We start from the raw sequence: 18,049 nt of genomic DNA on the forward strand, positions 1-18,049 counted from the left end.
ATTTGGCTTTTAAGTTGTGCACTTTAGAGCCCATGTTCACCAGATTTTTTTGTTTTGTTTTGGTTCATACCACCACCTCTGGAATTCTAGTTCATCATGTACATTCTTGTCTTTTGATACTGAAATGAGCACGATGAACTGACATCGTCCAGAATTATAATGAGATGGTTACTTGCTTGCATGGCCCTTGCATAATCATACGTTACGTAGTTTTTTAGATTTACTGACGAGAGATACATTGCTACTGCATTTCTTGTGAACAAGATTAGTTTATTTGTTCGGTTTCACAACTTGATAGGAACAAGTTGGAATCCATATCCATTTTCGATTCATTCATGCGAGTCTGCTATTAGTTTATCCCACTGCTTTCCCACTCGTTAAATTACATCATTGGCATTGATATGAAGATAGGAATATTTTTCTGACTTTGTGACTGTGTCGTCACGTAAAGTAATGGGCACTTACACCAATATACCCGTCTGTGGTGGTGTCGGCTACACTCGGCGTGGAATTTCATTGAAAAAAATGGCTCTGAGCACTATGGGACTCAACTGCTGTGGTCATAAGTCCCCTAGAACTTAGAACTACTTAAACCTAACTAACCTAAGGACAGCACACAACACCCAGCCATCACGAGGCAGAGAAAATCCCTGACCCCGCCGGGAATCGAACCCGGGAACCCGGGCGTGGGAAGCGAGAACGCTACCGCACGACCACGAGATGCGGGCGGAATTTCATTGAATGGAGGAGAATTGCCGGCCGCGGTGGCCGAGTGGCTCTAGGCGCTTCAGTCCGGAACCGCGCGGTTGCTACGGTCGCAGGTTCGAATCCTGCCTCGGGCGTGGATGTGTGTGATGTCCTAAGGTTAGTTCGGTTTAAGTAGTTCTAAGTTCTAGGGGACTGATGACCTATAGTGCTCAGAGCCATTTGAACCATTTGAGGAGAATTCTCTTCAGTGATGAGTCCTGCTTGGAACTGAGTTCAGCGAAGACAACTGTGGAAAAACGCTGGACAGCAGTGGGATACCGACATGACTGTCGCCCGCCATGCAACCCAACAACCAGGTGTGATGGTCTGGGGTGCTATTCCATTTCATAATAGGACCCTATTCGTTATAATCCACGGTTTCCTTACAGCACTGCGGTAGGTCGACTATATTCTATGTCCCGTTTTGTTGCCCTTCATGTCAAGCTGTCCTGGGCTTATGTTTCAGCAAGATAATGCCCGCCCTCACAAGGTGAGAGTTTCTACTGCGTGCTTGCTAAACCCTACCGTGGCCAGGAAAGTCGCTGGATCTCTCCCCAACAGCTACTTGCGTAAGATAGACAAACGTCTTATTGACTTGTTCAATTTGTGACGCTGTTTCTCTTGAATAAATCATGCAATTTTTCTGAAACTGCAATAATTTGTTTTTGCTGCACATCCACATCGAATCTACCAATTTAAGTCCAATTCGGATAATTTCTTCATGGTGCGACGTCTTTTTATCTTACAGTGTATTTTCATAAAAGGCATAAAAAGGAAAGGCAAAGGAAAATTTGAGATCGGATCTAGATTTCCACGAAGGGTATGTATATGAAGTTATCATTTTACAGTTCATGTTTTACCCTTCCTAGGGTGATATTCACCATAAACGAGGGGAAGCTGTAGTTTTCTCGCCATCGTGCACAAGCTATAACCGTCGAATTTTTACACTTGGTTGTTTGAAATTTTTACAGATAAACAAAACTTGGTTTACACTCATAAAAGGTTCTCTCCAATCGCAAGTTTCGGCAGAAAACCATGCGTAAAGCATTATTTCGCTAAAAATTAGCCAGGGTAGCTGGTGATATGCAGTGGTATGTATTTTGAAGCAGTCTTCTCGTGACGTGATTTCTTTTTGTCTCTCGATGAGAGACATTGCGAGGTGTGGCATCATGTACAAGTACCATTGTACTGGCGTCATTAAGTTTCCATCAGAGGGTGATAGCGCTCGTGTAGCATCCAGTGGACCCAATGGCTGCGCCACGCTCCAGCGCCTATGAGCGCCCTCTGCTGCCACAATATAAAAACAGCCAGCGACAGCCACAGCACACATTCGCACTTGGTGCCACTTCGCTACGTGACACTACGCAGACCCCACCTAGTCATGGTTCTGACACCATCATTCGTGCCTTAGTTCAGAGAGCCTCTTCCTTGTTGAGACTGACAGCTGGACTATTTCTTACTGCATTATTTGTAATGAGTCTTCGTTCGCTTGGAGAAAAACAAGTTAAGTAACTCATCTGTTAACTGCGTTTACTTGTTCACTTGTCATTTCTACTCCTGTACAGCTTACACTATGTGATCAAAAGTATCCAGACACCCCCAAAAACATACATTTTTCATATTAAGTGTATCGTGCTGCCACCTACTGCCAGGTACTCCATATCAGCGACCTCAGAAGTCATTAGACATCGTGAGAGAGCAGAATGGGGCGCTCCGCGGAACTCACGGACTTCGAACGTGGTCAGTTGATTGGGTATCACTTGTCTCATACGTCTGTACGCGACATTTCCACGCTCCTAAACATCCCTAGGTCCACTGATCCCGATGTGATAGTGAAGTGTAAACGTGCAGGGACACGTACAGCACAAAAGCGTGGAGGCGACCTCGTCTGTTGAGTGACAGAGACCGCCGACAATTGAGGAGGGTCGTAATGTGTAATAGGCAAACATCTATCCAGACCATCACACAGGAATTTCAAATTGCATCAGTATCCACTGCAAGTACTATGACAGTTAGGCGGGAGGTGATAAAACTTGGATTTCATGGTCGAGCGGCTGCTCATAAGGCACACATCACGCCGGGAAATGCCAAACAACACATCGCTTGGTGTAAGGAGCGTAAACATTGTACGATTGAACAGTGGAAAAACATTGTGTGGAGTGACGAATCACGGTACACAATGTGGCGATCCGATGGCAGGGTGTGGGTATGGCAAATGACCGGTAAACGTCATCTGCCAGCGTATGTAGTGCCATCAGTAAAATTGGTAGGCGGTGGTGTTATGATGTGGTAGTCTTTTTCATGTAGGGGGCTTGAACCCCTTGTTGTTTTGCGTGGCACTATCACAGCACGGGCCTACATTCATGTTTTAAGCACCTTCTTACTTTCCACTGTTGAAGAGCAATTTGGGGATGGCGACTGCATCTTTGAACACGATCAAGCACCTGTTCATATTGCGCGACCTGTGGCGGAGTGGTTACACGACAATAACATCCCTGTAATGGACTAGCCTGCACGGTGTCGTGACCTGAATCCTATAGAACACCTCTGGGATGTTTTGGAAGCCGACTTCGTGCCAGCCGGCCGCGGTGACCGAGCGGTTCTAGGCACTTCAGTCCGGAACCGCGCGATTGCTACGGTCGCAAGTTCGAATCCTGCCTCGGGCATGGATGTGTGCGATGTCCTTAGGTTGGTTAGGTTTAAGTAGTTCTAAGTTGTAGGGGACTGATGACCTCAGATGTTAAGTCCCATAGTGCTCAGAGCTATTTGAACCATTTGAATTTCGTACTAGACCTCACCGAACGACATCGATACCTCTCCTCAGTGCAGCACTCCTCGAACAATGGGCTGCCATTCCGCCGGAAACCTTCCAGAACCTGATTGAACGTATGCCTGCGAGGATGGAAGCTGTCATCAAGCTTAGAGTGGGCCAACACGATTTGGAATTCCAGCATTGCCGATGGAAGGCGCCATGAACTTGTAAGTCATATTCAGTTAGGTGCCCGGTTACTTTTGATCACATAGTGTACCAACGATGACAGTTGTCACACTACTCTGTAGCCCATCTATCCTTACCATTGTGTACGAAGTCGTACACAATGTGGAATTAGATTAGTGAAGTGCATTCTGGGGCGTTTCATTTTAATAGTGCACAAGAGCAGTCTTCCTTCATCGTGAAAATACAATGTATTGAGCATTATTTCAGTTTATTTGCTGCGTAAGTAACGTAAAAGTTGGAAATAAAAAAATATGCATAGGAGCTCGACTCCTCGACATTTAGATTACCATTCGGTACTCTTTTTGCTGCGCCAACCGCTGCCTGGAAAGTACACTAACGTAAGTGGCTCATGCCTAGCCTGCCCTGGCCCAAAACGGTTGGTCATCTGAACCTCCCGTTTCCGTCACATTCATTTCTGCATATAGCATAAATTTAAACGAGTAGGCGCGGACCCCTTATCAGAGCGCTCGGCATGCTTCAACTGCTGTCAGGCCTACCTGCAGCGTGAGTCGCTGAAGTGGCCCTTGCTGTAGACGACGCCGTTGAAGGGACCGTCGAAGTCGAGCGTGACGGTCATGGAGGTGGCGTCGCAGACGACGTCGAGCCTGGAGACGTGCGTGTGGTGGTGGTGGTGGTCGTGGTCGCCGCCGGTCGCGCCCGCCGTCTCGTCCAGCGGCGCCAGCGCGTTGATGCCGGCGCCCACGCGCCGCTTCTGGCCGCTCGCCACCTGCCGACATCGCAAGGGTCAGCGCTCCGAGCTTACGCTGAAGACAGCTACAGCGTCGCAGCCTACACGAAGACTTACGAGCAACCCCTCGAGTAGGAGGTCTCTAGTTCAATCTTTAGTAACTCTCATTTGAACGTTTCGTGTTAACAATGGACAGAAGAAATGTTAGCTCCTAATCATTCACCATGTGAAACAGTACGGCGACAGAGAATGAGTGTCTGAGAGGTGCAGAGGTCAACCTTCTATGGGATTTACAGAAGATAGGCAAAATAATGTGACCAGTGGTAGTATTGGATGGTTGTGTTTGATGGTCAACAACGCAGGTAAGGCACGTGTCGCGCTGGACTGTGCGTGTTCAGTACGGACTGGGCATCAGTGCAGATTGCTTATGAGTAGTGCACACTTCGTATGTACATTCAGAAACCGAGGTCGACGTGCAATAAAAGACCTAACAGAGTTCCGAAGAGGACAGATTGTGGGGGCCTGATTAGCTGGAGCATCAGTAATTGAGACAGCCAGCTTATTGAATGTTCCAAGAGCAACAGTTTCAACAGTCATGAGAGCCTACACTAAACATCGAAAGACTTCGTCATGTGAACGTAATTGTGGGTGCAAATCAAAACTAAATGACAGAGATCGTCGTGCTCTAACACGAATTGTGTCAAAACAACAGAAAACTACGTCGGCTAAAGTGACTGCAAAGCTCAACAGCCATCTTCGGGACCCCGAATCTATCGACACTGTCCGCCGAGAACTCCATAAAGCGAATATTCGTGGACGAGATGCTATAATGAAATCATTGGTGACGACAACCAACACAAAGAAGCGTAAAACAAGGCGTCAGGGGCAAAAATCCTGGACGACTGATCAGTCGAAACACGTCATATGGTCCGACAGTCAACGTTTTCGTTATTTCCAACATCGAGTCGGGTTTACGTCTGGAGAGCACCAAAAGAAGCCTACTGTCCTGATTGCATGAGTCCGACAGTTAAGCATGGAGGTGGAAGTGTGATGCTGTGGACAGACATATCATGATATTCTGCTGGTTCCATCATTACTCTCAAAGGTCATGTTACAGCCAGCGATTATGTGAACATTTTAGGTGATCAGCTGCACCCCATGATTCAAATGTTGTTCCCTAACAATGATACCATATTTCAGGACGATAATGCACTTATTCACACAGCCACGACAGTACAACCGCGGTATAAGGAGCATACAACTGAATCGCAGTGTCTTCCCTGCCCAACACAGTCCCCGGACTTGAACATTATCGAACCCTTGTGGGCGGTTTTGGAGAGCAGACTCCGAAGCAGACTTCCGCCTCTCTCGTCACCACAGGCGTTAGAAGAGGTTCTGATCGAAGAGTGGCATAGTATTCCACCGGAGACTATATAATCATTATATGCCAGTATTCCACCAAGAATCGCAGCTGTATTACGGGCAAATGGTTGTCCACCCTATTAATAAACCATTCCCAAGTAAGTACAGGTGTTCAAATTATTTTGTCTATCCTCTGTATGTATTACACTTCACAAAATGGATATCATCGACATTGAAAAGACGTTCAAAACAAAATCATTAACTTGTACCATGCACATCGAATGAAAAATGGCGTGTCACAGTAGTAACAAAGGTTCACACCATCCAGATCGAAGGCGAACTTCCTGCGAGTTGCAAGAGGTTCAGTTAAGTATGCACTCTTAAAGAATGCGTATAGAATCGTATTGGTGTAACGGGGTGATGGGAACTGATGGAATGTGATGGCATGCAACCGCAAGCGAAACAGTCTGTCGTGGAGCATATCAAGAAACTTGCTATCTTTTAAAGCGTAGCTGCAGATAGTGCGATAATATGTTTTATAGGCACGGAAAAAACAAACCTTCAGAGGCTGAAATCGTCCAGTGGTTCCAGGTGGTATGAAATGCAATGTCGGACACTTTTCAGGAGATTTGTTTGCTCTAAAGTAGTATTATTATTAGCGCAGACCAGGAATCAAGCAAAAACAAGTTATTTTGACCAGCTATTGCCCAAAAACAGTGCTCATAATCGTAGTTATAGTTTTCTTATGCCCATTTTCCCACTATTGCTTGCTGTGACCTTAATATTTCCTACTGTCCTTGCAAGATCATGCACTCGAGAAAGAATGCTAGGCCGCAGAGCACTTCCAACGTATCGCAGCCAATTTGTTATCCAGGTTGTCAGTATAATTGTACACGAATGCGTTAAGGCATTGCTGTTAGTTGATCTTGATATAACTCTCTTGGTACCTCTAATTTTCAGGTTTTTTTAATATGCATTTCGTCTTAACATCCCGAGTGGTAAGAGTTAAAAACAAATTTCTTGCTGAACGACAGGATTAAATTTGTTTATCTGATTTGCAGATTTTCGGGCCATTTCGCAGTTTGTTGTGCATCGTCGAGTTGACACTTTCTTTTGAAAATTCATTATATTACGTTTTCCAATTCTATAGCACTGTTGGAAGTTAAACAACCATCCACTGCTTCCCTTGAAATCACCGTAATATATGTCGCGTGCAGTTTGATGTGCATCACGTACTACGTCACTATGTGCACATCGCGTAAACGTGCATACTCCAGCATCTGTAACAAGTGCGCCTTGACCTCCCTTGAAAATCAGTAGTTTTTGTTATACACTACACGGTCACATTGATGCGGACGTATTCGAAATCTGTTCATAATGTTTTTTTTTTTTTTTTTTTTTTACTATGCTGCGGATGATATTCCATGTATCTAATTATGTTTAGTACCCGCTGCTTCGACCACCATTGTCCTTTACTATGTTTCACCAGAGACGAGACTTGTAGCTCCCTGTCTCATGAGGATGATGCACTATATGGCTCGACACCTGTTTCAGTATCGCTTTCACTTGTTAAGCAGGTATCGTCATCATTGTACTCCTCATATATATTGTCCGGACAGTCGAGCGTATACGACACCACAAATTCCACTGACTTTGTTTGCAGAAACGCTAATTTTTCCTCTGACACTTACTTATCTCCCTGCGAAATTTCTTCGTTTCGTTTCTGACGAAATGTCAACTTCGGCAACTGTTGTTGTCGATATAATGCAATGTTTGCTTTGTTTACCGTCGCTATTGCTCTGCTTTGTACCAACGGCACTAGCACTGTGGCACTGCTGTGAGTTACTCGTCGACTAAGCAGTGCAACTACGCTCACCGTTGGATATCTCCAGTACCGCCCCTTGTTGCCATTTGCAGCCAATAATGTCGTTGCATGGTAGAAAATATGTGGGGCGTCGAATGCCGTAAATATCATTGGCTTTTTGCGACCTACCACGCCTGGGGTTCCCTGTCAGCCTGTTTTCTGATGGAGTGTCTTCAGTCTTGGGTTGTGCAGTTTAGGATTTTCTTGCAAAAACTACGGTAGCTCGATTGGGTTGTTTCGTGTTCTTATCGCAATGATGAATTTAAAACTTATCAAGAGCCTTATGATACGGTAAAAGTGATGGTGATGATACAAGTGGGGAGGGGGGGGGGGGAGGGATAATGGGGGTAACGAAACCCCACCCGCAAGAAACATTCACACTTTTTCATCCGAGGCTGTGTGTTGTGAAGAGAGCCAGTATGTATGATATCATCCGGCCACCTTACGGTCACTGCACAGCTTCCAAGCTCGCTGACTGATATTTCGGATCACAATTGTAGGCAGACCGTTATTCCCAGGCTCCGAGCTCTGTCTGCCCTGAAAAGATGTCTCCCGCCTGTTCTGCCGTTGGCATATTATAAAAAATTATGATATGGAAAAGATATAGAAAATAAGATTAAGGGTGGGGGACATTCAAGAAATTGACTGAAAATGTCATTTTTTAAATTTATTAGTAGAACACATGGACAATAAGTTCCCATAGTTTTATTGATGATATCGCATCCGAAGTGCCTTAAACATAATTAAATGTGTGGCATGACCTTCCTACCACTCCCAATTTTTGAAGCAACATTCAATACTAGCTCGGTGAACATATATTCTGTGGATTAATTCCAAGCAAACTTACAAGGATTGCAGGTAGGAGACTGTGATATATAAACTTTGGTTTTATATTCACCTGTGACTCTGTTTCGTATCTTAGAAATAATAACAAACCAGCTGCTTTATTTATGAAGAAGCAATTCTTGGTCTGCCACATTTTCATGCTCTACAGCTGTCAGAATTGCAACTTATGACGCAGTTCTTGTATTTAATGATAGAAACGTAAGGAGAATGGTGGTATTGGAGAGAATGGGCTGTAAAACAGGAAATTCCACTCAAGGCTTTTCGAGTAAAATAGATTTACAGCGCCTTTCTGCAGCTGAAAAGTCAGTTGAAGACCTGGTGAACGAAAGAGGGCAGAAAATAAGAAACCAGAAGAGAAGCTTTGAAGGGAAAGAGGACTCGAGTACAAATCTGGGGTCTTTTGAAGACATGACGTAAGAAAAAACGTTCGCTTGACTTTAAATGCATTTCACGGAAATTATTTTTTTTAAGTTCATGTACCTTTTCCCCAGAACGTATGACGGTTAGAATTATGAAATTATGAACACTTACTTGTATATATCCAATAAATGACGTCTCAAGAGTAAAATCCGAAATTCTGAGATATGGGTAAAGTGCTTGGAATTTTGCCTGGATTTTATATTATTCTTACAAAATTATAATTTTTTAAAAAATAAAAAATAAAATTCTCCTATTCGGTACGTTCAAAAAACCTCATGAGATAAGCTTACTATATGCAAATACATTAAACAGGTAAATTTTGTAGAAATCTCTTCAGTAGCTTCTGAGAAAAAAGTACATGTATTATTTTTAGAAAATAAAATTTTTAAATTCAATAAAAAGAAAGTTTAATATATATAATTTAAGGCAGTTAACAGTAAATGTGTTGATTTCATGTAAAGCATGGTACAAAAATTCATTGGCGTATCTTCAAAATTGTGCATTTGGTGCATGTTTTAAATAATGTGTGTTTTTCATGAACATCCGCCCCCCCTTAACAAATATCAACCAGTAAGAGGAATGATAAACAAAACATTCCAAAAGAAACTACTGAAGGAAAGAAATTAAAATTTTGTAAAAACATGTCTACACCTGTATTGCTGTATGGAAGTGACTCACAAGTCCATAAAATACGTGATAAAAATCAGCGATAATGATATCTCTCAGGAAAGTGAGAAGTGTTACCACGGAAGACCAAATAGTAAATGAGGATATCAGGAAGCAACTAGATATTTACAAAATTAATGAAAAGGTTGAAGAGAATAAAACATCTCCTAAAAATGAGTGTATCGAGAATCCCACGTCAGGGCATGCTTTACGGGCCAAGAGGAAGAAGGGGTGTGGGAATCGACGCAAAACGAGATGGCAGTAAAAATTGAAGACAGATTACATACTCGTGCGTATCCCTTAGAGCGAAGAAGATCAGTTTTGAAGCTGCCTTTGGAGAATAAAGTAGGGATGAAGAAAACCGACCGGTTACGGTATTTTAGTTCTGAATAAGCGGTGTTTTTGGATATTTGTGTGGTCTCGGTTATAACAGATGTTTATTATCTTTAATTGTAACCGCATAAAAATATCGGAATGTGAATTAGCCACAGCAGCAGAGCTAAAATTTTTGTTTTCAAACAAACCTTTTTTAGAATGAAATTTTCACTCTGCAGCGGAAGGCAAAGGTCCCGAGTTCGAGTCTCGGTGCGGCACACAGTTTTAATCTGCCAGGAAATTTCAAAACTTTTTTAACGGACAATGAATTTTTATTCGTTAAATTCCATTGCTTTGAAGTGTAGCATTATTATAGAAAATGGAAGAGCGACCAGTGCTATTTTCGTGACAATGCCAACAGAAAGGAGCAACAAACACATGGTATAAAAATCGGTACGGCATTGCTGAGACGATATTGCACCTGTTACCATGTGGAAAGGCCTGTTAGAGGCCACGCGTGTGCATGTAGTGTGAGGACAGATATGCCCCATCTGTTCTGTATAGTAATTACTCGCTTTCGGTGTCGAATGTCAGTTGTGTTACAGAATGGTACCATCCTTAGACTGGAAGTATTTTACAGAATGCGGTAGCAATGAAGTACAATGCTACATTTACTTTAGAAGTTTCAAAAAAGGAGGAGCCACAAGAAACTTGCGACATCATATAGGAAGAAAACTTGAAATTTGAAAATTCATTCTCAGCTTAAAATAAAAATGGAAAGTAGCTGCTCTGCTGCCTGTGTCCAAACAATATGACTTTATGTTCTTGTACTCCTTGAAAACGGACAAATTAACGCGAAAAATACAGTTCTTCTACCTTAGTTCGCATCCTTTAGCACTAACTATTCATAATACCCAAATACTCGTAAAATCCTCGGTTACAACATGATTTTTGAGCAGAGTTTCAAAAAATTAGAATCAGTAGGAGACTTTTTGCAGTGTTCAACGAATTATCATTTCTCGAGAAAAGCAATTGACGATGGACGGACTAAATTTTCTTTTATTTGCCTGTTTAACTTAATATTTTGATTCTACCTATTTTGAAACTGCGGCAGTCAATTTTTTTCAATTTTTGTTCGATTTCTACGTTTATTACAGGAAATATTAGGAATAAAAACCGAGAAACTGTTATTTAAGAAGCAGGTTATTTGGAGCAGGTTTAACAGTTAGATTGAACTGGCGGTTTAATAAATAAATAAATAAATAAATAAATAAACAAAAAAACGATACAACCGAAGATGGATTGTTTCGGAGATAACAGCCATCCATAGAACAAAGTAGCATGAAAAGTAAGTTTCTTGGAAATGGCAGGGAATTCTAGAATTAACAATCTACATACATATAACATAGGATACTTTCCAGTTGCTAGTGTGTGGTCCTGCCCAATCATGGGCACATGGTCTGGCCGATAACATTCCGATCGGGTACAGGAGTACCAACACATTCATGGGCCGATAGTACCTGGTTTCGACAGCAAATCCGGCGCGGTTCCTTAGTCTACAGGCAGAACCCGCAAAACACAACAACTTGAGTGAATGAGTACAGAAACGGAAGAAGCAACTTAGTAAAACAATAAAAGGAAGGCTGGATTTCGGAACGAAAGAGTAAACTAGTCAAACAAACAGTATTCCACAATTTCCAGGCTCGCATAGCCATAGTCTGCAGACCTGTGTCCATAATCGTAGTGCTAAGTGATACGCTGATAATGGTGAGTGAATACTTCGATTTTACATGATTTAAATTATAACACAACCAAAGTTGTGAGAGTTTGTGACTGTTATTGTAGTTAAAATGACTGCATGATACATGTATTTCTCAAATTTTTGGATTATGCTTTCCATATCCTGTACATCTATGAATTGCAACTTCCTGGGGCTATGCTAAAACGGTGTAGTAAGCTTTGGAGTAAGCAAATTATTACGGTAATTAAATTTAATCCTTTCCTATTTTCATAGAAATTAAATAATTTATTATTATCGTCATTGTTGCTGTTATTCAAATTGCGGTCATTTCTGGCACGTTAAAAGTGGGGGTGAAAGTGAGTTCTATTTGGGGGGGGGGGGGGAGAAAGTAAAAAAACAAACTGTTGCAGGTACAATCCGCTCATTACAGTCCCGTCATAAATAATGTGTGCGCATCACGGGGCAAATGATTTTGAACCCAGAGTTGAGTTCTGTCCATTTTTTTCATGCGGGAAACAGGAAGTGGCTGAGTTGTAAGATGGAGAAAACTGAGACTCGTAATGTGACAAATTTCCTGCATTTGAGAGGTAACAGTGGGCGGGAAATCCATGGCGAAATGTCGATTTTTTTATGGAAATGACTGCCCGGATTATGACAAAGCTGTGAGGCGGAAAAGGCGCTTATAAAATGATCACATGTCCCTTACAGACGAGCAAAGTGCAAACGTTATTTGAGAAGATTATGCTGTCAGTTTCTTGGGACTGTCGTGAAGTGATCCACACGGAGTACCTTGCTAAGCATCAAGCTATCACGGCGGATATTACAGAAATCTTCTGGAGAAGTTGCGAAAAGCTCTGGCTAAGAAATTCCACGGTATGCTCTCCAAAAGTGTCGTTTTCTGGCCGACAATGTACCGGCTCATTCATCTAAACTTGCAGTTGACAAAACAAGGGCACGTGGCTTTAAGATCTTGCAGCATCCGCCTTTTTCTCTCGATCTCGCACCTAGCGACTTCTCTTCTTCCCAAAAATGAGGAATTCGTTGCGTGGTCGCCAATTTGACAACACAGATGGTGTCATTAATGAAGTGGACGAGTGGCTTACAACAAAATCTGTAGGCTTCTACAATGAGGGTATTCGGAAGCCCAATGAAAGCTCCCTCTCAGAATAGCAGCGCCCTCACACTGAGGTCAATATAGTGTCGAGCATGCAAGAGCTCAGGCCAGTTTGTGACTCCAGCTACAGCAGCCAACACCATTGTGTAGGACAGTGACAGTTGTTAAGACTTCATATGAATTTTTACTATTGTAAATGTCGAAAATCGTACTTAAAAAGAACAATTTGTTACTTACTGCATCAAACGATGCTTCCATGGCCAATGAAAACTGTAAATTATCCACTACGTAATAAAGTGAACTAATACTTTATGTATTCTAGTTAGATGTGCCACCTCACTGACAAAGAACTCACAATTATGGCCTGAGGAAGACGGTTTCGTCTGGTCACAATAATAACACAGGCCAACGATGAAAAACTTTTTTGCTGAAAATACCTTATTCTTATCTTTTTTAGGGTGGGAAATCCAAATATGATACTTAAAAAACGGTATCACCCACAATTTCTTCACAGTTTACAGTTAAATTTATTAAATTAAGCGATTTTTTTAAAGAATTTAACAACCTTTATATTTAAAAAGGAGGTGTAATGAATGTTGATGACGTTGGTAGCACTGCTGAAAAACATATGCCGGCAAAAAAGTCGATTCTATTTTTGTGTTAACATATGGTGTTTACTATCAACCTAACCTCACTTTCCCGCTTCCTGTACATGTGCTCAGTACAATATCTAATCGTGGTTGTAAAAACTCTACTGACAGTTTTTGTTATATTTGTGGTGAATTTGTGATTAAAAACACCAAGGAAACATTACAGACTCTGTGAAAAAGTTTTATCTATCATACTTTGGATTTAAACTTGGTGATCAAGATAAATATTGGGCGCCGTATTAGGTATGTTATGTGTGTGTTGAAGATCTGAGAAAATTGTCGAAAAAGGAGGAAAAAGCCTTTAGATTTGCTGTTCCTATGATATGGAGGGGGCCAAGAAATCATTCCAATGATTGCTACTTTCGCAGTGTTGATACTACTGATCATAATTCGAAAATCAGGAAGGTAATAAGCTACCCTAACCTTCCGTTCGCCATCCGACCAGTAGGGCATGGTGTAGATCTGCCGATTCCTGAATCACCAGATAATTTAAATTCCATTCCAACAGAAGTATTTTTTGATGTACAATCTGATTTAGATGAACCAGATGATGATGAATTCCATTGTAATACAGAAAGTCTAGAGCGCAAATTATTTATTCAGACCGAGCTTAATGATTTGGTTAGGGATCTGGGCTTAACGAAAGAAAAAGCTGAATTGCTTGGCTCTAGATTAAAAGAAAAGAACTTATTGGCTGTTGGAACCAGCATACACATGTATAGAAAGAGAGAGCAGCAATTTTCCAAGTTTTTTCAACAAGAAGGTTATTTTGTGTACTGCTCAGACATTCCCGGTCTGATGAATGAGTTTGGTGTTGAATACAAAAAGGAAGACTGGAAGCTGTTTATTGATTCATCCAGAACCAGTTTAAAGGCTATTTTATTACACAATAGTAACATGTATGCATCTATACCTGTTTGACATTCTGTACATACGAAAGAAAGTTATGAAAACCTAGAAATAGTGCTAAATAAAATAGGCTATTCTACTCATGGTTGGATGATATGTGGCGGTCTAAAAGTAACATGCATGCTCCTTGGACAGCAAGGTGGCTTTACCAAATTTCTATGTTCCTTGTGTGAATGGGACAGTAGGGCTAGGGATCAATACTGGTGCAGAAAGAACTGGCCTGTGAGGGAGTCCTTAAAACCTGGTGAGAAGAACATTCTACGCAAAAACCTTGTAGATCCAAAAAACGTGCTCCTATCACCTCTACATATAAAGTTAGGCCTAATGAAACAGTTTGTAAAGGCTTTGTCTAAATATGGACTATGTTTTATGTATCTCTGCCAAAAGTTTCCACACCTTTCAGAAACTAAACTAAAAGAAGGCGTCTTTGTCACACCTGACATTAGAAAATTGATGTTTGATGTTAACTTTGAATCCACAATGACCTTACATGAGAAAGAAGCATGGGTATCATTTAAACAAGTCGTTACAAAGTTATTAGGACATGAAAAAGACCCAGAATATGTTTCTATTATAACTACCATGTTAAAGAGGTTTAAAACTTTAGGATGTTTAATGAACCTGAAAGTTCACTTTTTGAACAGTCACCTTGATTACTTCCCGGACAATATGGGAGATGTTGGTGAGGAGCAAGGAGAGAGTTTTCACCAGGACATTAAAGTGATGGAAAAACGCTACCAAGGCCTCTGGAACACCAACATGGTGGGGAACTACTGTTGGTCACTTCACCGAGAAGTTCAGCAAGCGACTCATGGTAGAAACAGCTACGCAAGAAGCTCCAGTGAAAACAGAGAAAGAAAATACAAACCAATTCCAGCTGACAAGTGAAACCTCTATTAACACATATCATTGTTTTAAGTAGCTTACTGTAAATATAAACCATGCTTATGTTGTAACAAAGCGTTTCATTAATTTCCCCGTTTACTGTATAGCATAGGATTTTATACTATATAATAAAAAGCATATTGCTCGAAAACTACGGGTGATACAAAAAGTACTGAGGCTAAATTTGGATTTGACTCGTAAAAATCTATAAACATCAGCTATCAAAGTAAAAAAAGTTTATCAAAAAAATTTTCATTGGCCTGTGTAATAATAATAATAATAATAATAAAGAAAGTAAGCGGTAATAGATTAGCAGTATCGAAGAAGCTAGGGGACTAATATACTAATGTATCTGATTAGGGTAGGCTACAACTTTCTAAAACCATTCAGGCCTTGATTTCGAAACGAGCATCACGAACTTAAGAGTTCGGGCTTCGCAGGGTCATTTCTGTTAAGCATGGATCATGATTTACTATAGGTACATCGACATATATGACGCAGCAGCTAGAAGGTAGTGTTAAGTAACAACGCTCATAAAGCTACGTAATAGGTTATATGTCTCCGACGGGAGTCAATACTTCTCTTCAAGTGTGGCGGCCGTTTAGCTCATTTTATAACCGTTAGCCTTAATGTTTTCCTCGTGTATCCGCTGATAATAGTTTTGCGCAAGAGGTACGGCATTTCGTCCTAAGGCGCTTCATCATGACCGCTACAAGAAGGGCAGAATTAATCCTGTGATGGGCATTTTTTACCAAGTACGGAATGGATTAACAAGGCACCTTCTGTGGATCGTCATTGATGGTGCCACGAAAGCTTCTTCTCGTGGCCGGACGTCAACCTACAACTGCGACCGCGCGTTTGTGTCCAGACAGATGCGCTGTTGCAAGACTCCAGTGGCTCAATCACGGGCAGTCTGAAAGGCAGCCTTGCATGCAGGTGCAGTTGGCTCGGCCTTGTAGGCACACTCACCTGCAACTTACGGGAAGGCAGCTGCTGCAGTGTGAACGCAGCATGTGTCAGACAATCCTCTACACAATAAACCGTCTTACACCAAACGAGGTACTGAAGCTCGTACGTTTATGAGGCGCATTTGAAAATTTCTAGGGAGACGAGTACAGTGATTCAACAGTTGTTAATATTGGCGCTGAAACAATTCGTGTGCTGAAAGAGGAAGTCAAGGTGGCCAGAATGGTGCTGTGTAAACACAAGCTAGTGGGGCTCTCGTGCCAGGCTCTGTTGTTCTAGGAGGTCTCTGACTATGTACTTGTTTCGGCTTTCCGGAGTGGGAAGGTTCCTGGCCCCCGGCACGAATCCACCCGGCGGTCTTGTGTCGAGGCCCTGTGAGCCGGCCAGTCTGTGAATGGTTTTTAGGCGGTTTTTCATCTGCCTAGGGGAATGCAGCTGGTTCCCCTTATTCCACCTCAGTTACACCATGTCGGCGATTGCTGCGCAAACAAGTTCTCCACGTTCGCGTACACCACCATTACACTACCACGCAAACATGGGAGTTACACTCGTCTAGTATGAGACGTTCCCTGGGAAGGGGGGGGGGGGGGTGAGGGCGGGCGGTCCACTGTGGACTGAACCGCACAATAACCCTGAAGAGTAGTTCGGTATGAGGCGGCGGAGGGGTGAAGAGGACTGCGGTAGTCATCGTGGGGTTGTGGACCACTGCGGCTGCGAAGCCTCTCCGTTGTTTCTAGGCCCCCGGTTAACATACGATACAATACATACAATGTACTTGTTTCCGCAAATGCAGTCCACTTAAACAAGATCACGAACACACATTGTAAATAGTTTCCCTATGCCCTTTCTGGTAAGCTAGAAATGAGCATATACGAGAGCAACACTGAAAGTAACGAGTACTAATTTTTAAAAGTTTTAATCTTTAATTTTAAACATACTACGTACGTAATACATGGGAACTCACAAGGAAGAGAGGGTCGGGTTGATGGTGAGGGGAGTGTGGGGTGGGCAAGATGGAGCACATGCCTCTCCTGGAATTTGGGGTACAGAAAATCTCACACAGGCTGTTCACGGACAATTATACGTTTTCTTTCGCGCGACGGTGATTTCAGCCTTGTCCTGCATTAAAGGCGGATGTGAAGATCTACAGAACATTATAAAAATAGTCCCCAAACTGTTGTCTGTCCCATCCTCATACAGTTGTTACGTGAATTCACGTGCCTATTTCCAGAAAAAAATTAATGTGGGTGCAGTATACCTGCTTAGTTCCCAGTTTCCACAAGGACACACCCTCCCCCCTGCTGGACAATATAATCACAACAGTAATTTGCCATTTGTCTGTGGTCAAAAAAGGTCCGTCACAGCTTGCTGAAACCGCTTTTAGTTTCACAGTCACGAAGAGACCTTAGCAGTATTTATCTGTACCTATTAATACATTCTAAGGACAAAAAAAAGGTGTATGACGAACGAATTATCCGAACGGGACGGAAACCGTGATGCACATGGACGAACAGAAGCACTGAATGATTAGTCAAGAGAAAGAGCTTCATAAACTGAGCACGTCCATCTCTGTTATGCAAGCAGTTATTCGCCTTTGCACTGATTTGTAGTGTTTTTGGGTCTCCTCCTGAGGATATCGCGGCAAATTCTGTTCAATTGGCGCGTTATACCGTCCAAATCGTCAGCTGGTTGGAGGGCTTTGCCCATAACGCTCCAAAAGTTCTCAGTTAGGGAGAGATCCGGTGACTTTGCTGGCCAAGGTAGGTCTAAAAAGCACGCTGTAGAAACTTTAGCCATGTGCGTGTGGGCTTTGTCTTGCTGAAACGTAAGCCCAGGATGGCTTGTCGGAAAGGACAACAAAACGAGGCGTAGAATATC

The 18,049-nt window shown here is 42.3% G+C and overlaps 1 protein-coding gene across 1 annotated transcript in view; it reads right to left on the reverse strand.

The window, feature by feature from the left end:
* The window catches only part of LOC124805680 (mucin-2-like), a 164,166-nt gene that overhangs the window by 109,767 nt on the left and 36,350 nt on the right, over nt 1-18,049 (reverse strand). The window contains exon 2 of the mRNA XM_047266248.1: nt 4,243-4,472. Coding sequence (XP_047122204.1) covers nt 4,243-4,472 — 230 coding nt within the window. The remainder of the gene's footprint in view (nt 1-4,242; nt 4,473-18,049) is intronic.

This window comes from Schistocerca piceifrons, chromosome 7 (genome assembly GCF_021461385.2).
Source record: "Schistocerca piceifrons isolate TAMUIC-IGC-003096 chromosome 7, iqSchPice1.1, whole genome shotgun sequence".
Taxonomy (NCBI): Eukaryota; Metazoa; Arthropoda; class Insecta; order Orthoptera; family Acrididae; genus Schistocerca; species Schistocerca piceifrons.